This window comes from Elaeis guineensis, chromosome 13 (genome assembly GCF_000442705.2).
Source record: "Elaeis guineensis isolate ETL-2024a chromosome 13, EG11, whole genome shotgun sequence".
Taxonomy (NCBI): domain Eukaryota; kingdom Viridiplantae; phylum Streptophyta; class Magnoliopsida; order Arecales; family Arecaceae; genus Elaeis; species Elaeis guineensis.
In genome coordinates, this window is record NC_026005.2 from 7,492,977 (window position 1) to 7,497,469 (window position 4,493).

At 39.2% G+C, this 4,493-nt stretch overlaps 1 protein-coding gene across 1 annotated transcript; it reads left to right on the plus strand.

The window, feature by feature from the left end:
- Positions 1-141: 141 nt before the first annotated feature.
- On the plus strand, positions 142-4,493 carry LOC105056868 (elongation factor 1-alpha). The gene is made up of 3 exons (XM_010939210.4): positions 142-299; positions 2,724-3,210; positions 3,302-4,493. Exons 2-3 carry the CDS (start codon positions 2,749-2,751, stop codon positions 4,181-4,183), a joined length of 1,344 nt encoding a protein of 447 aa, XP_010937512.1. The 5' UTR covers positions 142-299; positions 2,724-2,748; the 3' UTR covers positions 4,184-4,493.

A 4,493-nucleotide genomic window follows, 5' to 3' on the forward strand; every position in this document is an offset into this window, starting at 1 on the left:
TTTAGAAAACCATCCGATCGAGATCCAACGGCCTTGATTCCCTCTCAATCCCCACGTCTACATTCCGTGTGCACCACTGGACCCCGCCCTGCCAAATCCGCCGCCCATCGTGGCGTTGCCCGCGAAAAGACGATATTGTCCCGAAAGCCAGGTGAACCCTAAGGGTAATTTCGTAATCGCGTCAGCGATAAATAGAGGCCAATGCCTTAGGGTTTTTCCTTCTCCTCATCGCGACCAAGCCCTCTGAGGAGTTGAAGCAGCCGCCGATCCTCTCCCTCCGCTTCTACGACTCCTCTTGGGTGAGATCTCTTCTCCTAGATCTCCTGTTCTCTTTTTTTTATTTGGGTCCTTCTTTGATCCATGATCTGCTTGTGTTTTGTGATGCGTTTGGGTTTCGATTCTCTGTTGTTATCTTTCTGATCTATATGATGAACTCTATGAAGTTTTCGTGGAGACGCAAGTGCTTTTTTTTTTTTTTTCGATGGGTTGGTTTTGGTTAAACAAGTAGTAGATATTATGGTGAGAAACTTCTTTTCTTTTGTTCGATCTCTGCGATCAGGCTAGGGATAGATGATCTTATGATCTGGTGTGTAGTGTAGATTGATATGACAGCACACGAGAAAATTTGTATTCTTTGTGTAAAAAATTTCTAATCTACAATCAAAGAGTAAGACTAGTATCAGGGAGTAGATCTGACATTGGATTTCTTTTTTTTTTGTTTTCCTGTTTTTCTTTTGCTTTTTCAATTGCTTTGGATTTTTGTTTTATCCTGACTTTCTTCCAATAAGGAAGCAGTGAGTAATTAAAAGGGATGATTGGGAAGGTGGATCTTTGGATTGAAGGAGGTGTTCTTTAATTATGTCCACTTTTGTTAACCTATACTGATTGTATAAAGGACATGCTAGATTTTTAAACATTTATGCAGTGTTAGCCACCTGCAGGTCTTCGTATATCCGCTGATATCTTATTTTCAGACTCGAGCTGGAAGGTTGATAGGTTCCTGTTCCGTATGTTACTTATGAAAGCCATGGGATAATGTTTTTAGGAACCTTATATTGTTGAAATTTGAGTGTTGTTTGCACAAGTAAAATGACTATCAAGTTGTGATATTTGAGTGCTTTCTGGACAAATATGATTGGTTATTTATGAAGTTATGATATCATAATTTATCAAACTGTATTAGATACTTGAATTGGTTGGTACTTGGTCAATCCTGTATTTGCATGTGTTCTTTATCTGAACTGATTTGTTTTATCAGGTATTCGAAGCCAGAGTTTTACACAATTAGAATTGCTATATTTACTTGACTGGTTTCGCTGATGGATGCAAGGTTTCTGCTCTGGATGGAAACCTGTAGCGTAACTAGTTTGTCCAGCTTCCCTGAAAACTGTTGATGCCATACTTATATTTGTATGCTGTGGGATGTTAATTTGAAATGCTATTGGGTTGTGTTTGTGCGTTTGTACGGGGCTTTGTTGCTCGTACTGTTTAGAGTTTCATCTGAATGTTTTACTTGTTCATTCTTAATCTTACTTTCTGGTAATATATGCCACCGTTCCTGCTGGCTATGTTTACAGTTGGTTTCATATGACTAAAAGAGGAAGGAAGAATTCCTGGAGTATGCTTCAAGTTTTTGTTAGCTCAAGAATTGTTCCAATTAGCATTGCCTGTCAGAAATATTTTTTCTTTTTTTTGAAACCTTAATTTAATAATTATGTCAATATTTTTTTTTATTGTAATTATGTGTATCTGTTTATATCTAAATTTTCTCTTCCATTTTTGGACAACATTATCAGTTTTATGTCTTCGTGATTTTCCTCTAGTTTTCAGAGTGTTATAGTTAAATCACTATCTGAAACTTCAATTGATTGTAATTCTGGAGTTAATGAAGTTGAATAGACATAGTATGATGGATTACGTAGTAGAAAAACTAGCATTCTGCATGCGCAACACATGCAGAGGTAGAATTTTTACATAAAAATATTTTTTTAAAGAATAATATGTTAGTTTATATTTTTATCCATAAACTAAATTCTAATCAAAAGGAGTTTTTGATAAGTGAAACTTCCAATCAAAGAAGGAAAATTAGAAAATATTTAATTTGGTAGAATTCTAAAAAAGATGTATGTATTTTTTGTGGTAGGATTAGGGAAGAACAGTATTTTTCTAAGCTTTTTATAGAGTTTTTCTTCAATTTTGGAATGGTTAGAGCTTTCACTTCCCTGTCTGGTCAATTATTCCGTTGTTTGGTGGATTGTTTTCCAGGACATGATATAGAGCATGTGCCAAGACTGAAGCTAAATGTTCTAAAATTTGCTAGTTTGTAATTCTAATTACTTCTAATCTTTAAGCAGGTAATCTTTCCAACCCATTAACTTGATGATTGTTGACAGAAAGGATTGAAGAATGGTGATGCACCAATAGTTTAATCTGTAATTTTCTAAAATCAATTGTTGAGAAGCATAATAGAGATCTCAAACATATTTAAGTGGGTCCTTTGGGTATGTTTTATCGATCATCCAAAAGCTTAGCATTGTATTCTGGATGATATTTATTGTTTTTTCTCATTTTTGACCACTAGTTTGTAGATTTTTTTTACCGTGTGCCATATGACCTCATGATGTTGTGTTTTTTCGTTGTTATTGAGGTTAATGTATTATTTATTGATGTCTAAAGTTGAACTTTATTAGGCTCTTTAACATTCAAAATTCTGTTTCTTGTAGCGCATAGGTTAACAACAGAGTAGAAATGGGAAAGGAGAAGGTTCACATCAACATTGTGGTCATTGGCCATGTCGACTCTGGGAAATCAACTACCACTGGACATCTTATCTACAAGCTTGGTGGTATCGACAAGCGTGTGATTGAGAGATTCGAGAAAGAAGCTGCTGAGATGAACAAAAGGTCATTCAAGTATGCTTGGGTGCTTGACAAGCTGAAGGCTGAACGTGAACGTGGTATCACCATTGATATTGCTCTCTGGAAGTTTGAGACCACAAAATACTACTGCACTGTCATCGATGCTCCTGGCCATCGTGATTTCATCAAGAACATGATCACAGGAACTTCTCAGGCTGATTGTGCCGTTCTCATTATTGATTCCACCACTGGTGGTTTTGAAGCAGGAATTTCGAAGGATGGCCAGACTCGTGAGCATGCTCTTCTCGCCTTCACTCTTGGAGTCAGGCAGATGATCTGTTGCTGTAATAAGGTAACTATGCCCATGATATCGCATTTACTTATACGCATAGTGTTTTTTTAAATGAAGATTAACCAAGTTATATCGATTAATTTGTTGATAGATGGATGCCACCACACCCAAATACTCGAAAGCTAGGTATGATGAAATCGTGAAGGAGGTTTCATCCTACCTCAAGAAGGTTGGTTACAACCCTGACAAGATTCCCTTCGTGCCAATCTCTGGTTTTGAAGGAGATAACATGATCGAGAGGTCTACCAACCTTGACTGGTACAAGGGCCCCACCCTCCTGGAAGCGCTCGACATGGTCCAAGAACCCAAACGTCCATTAGACAAGCCTCTCCGTCTTCCTCTGCAGGATGTCTACAAGATTGGAGGCATTGGTACTGTTCCTGTCGGTCGTGTAGAGACTGGAATCCTCAAGCCTGGTATGGTTGTGACTTTTGGACCTTCTGGACTTACAACTGAAGTCAAGTCTGTGGAGATGCACCATGAGGCTCTCCAGGAGGCTCTACCTGGAGACAACGTCGGCTTCAATGTCAAGAATGTTGCCGTCAAGGATCTGAAGCGTGGTTATGTTGCTTCAAACTCAAAGGATGACCCAGCAAAGGGGGCAGCCAGCTTTACCGCTCAGGTCATCATCATGAACCACCCAGGCCAGATTGGCAATGGTTATGCCCCGGTTCTCGACTGTCACACTTCTCACATTGCTGTTAAGTTTGCGGAGCTCTTGACCAAGATTGATCGTCGTTCTGGTAAGGAGCTGGAGAAGGAGCCCAAGTTCCTGAAGAATGGAGATGCTGGTTTTGTTAAGATGATTCCCACCAAGCCAATGGTAGTTGAGACCTTCTCTGAGTACCCTCCTCTGGGTAGGTTTGCCGTTAGAGACATGAGGCAGACGGTTGCAGTGGGTGTTATCAAGAGTGTGGACAAAAAGGATGCTAGTGGAGCCAAGATAACCAAAGCTGCCCAAAAGAAGAAATGAACCGAGAACTCTGTTTCGATGTTGTTTGGAGTCGGTAGCGGTTGTAGTAAGGTATGTTCTTGTCGCCATTATATGTTCACCAGTACAGTATCTGGAGTCTGGATGCAGAACTGGGTGCTGGACCGGCGGTGGCATTGCTGAAGTTTGGTGTCTTCTATTATGATCTACCATATGCAAAACAGTTGAGGGTGTCGACTTTTTAAATGCTATTTTGAGTTTGTGTTGTGTAGGACTCTGGAGTGTTTGCTGTCATTTGGGTCTGTTTTAGATGCTTTTTAGTATTATTAAATAAAGTGGTAGTTGGACTAAA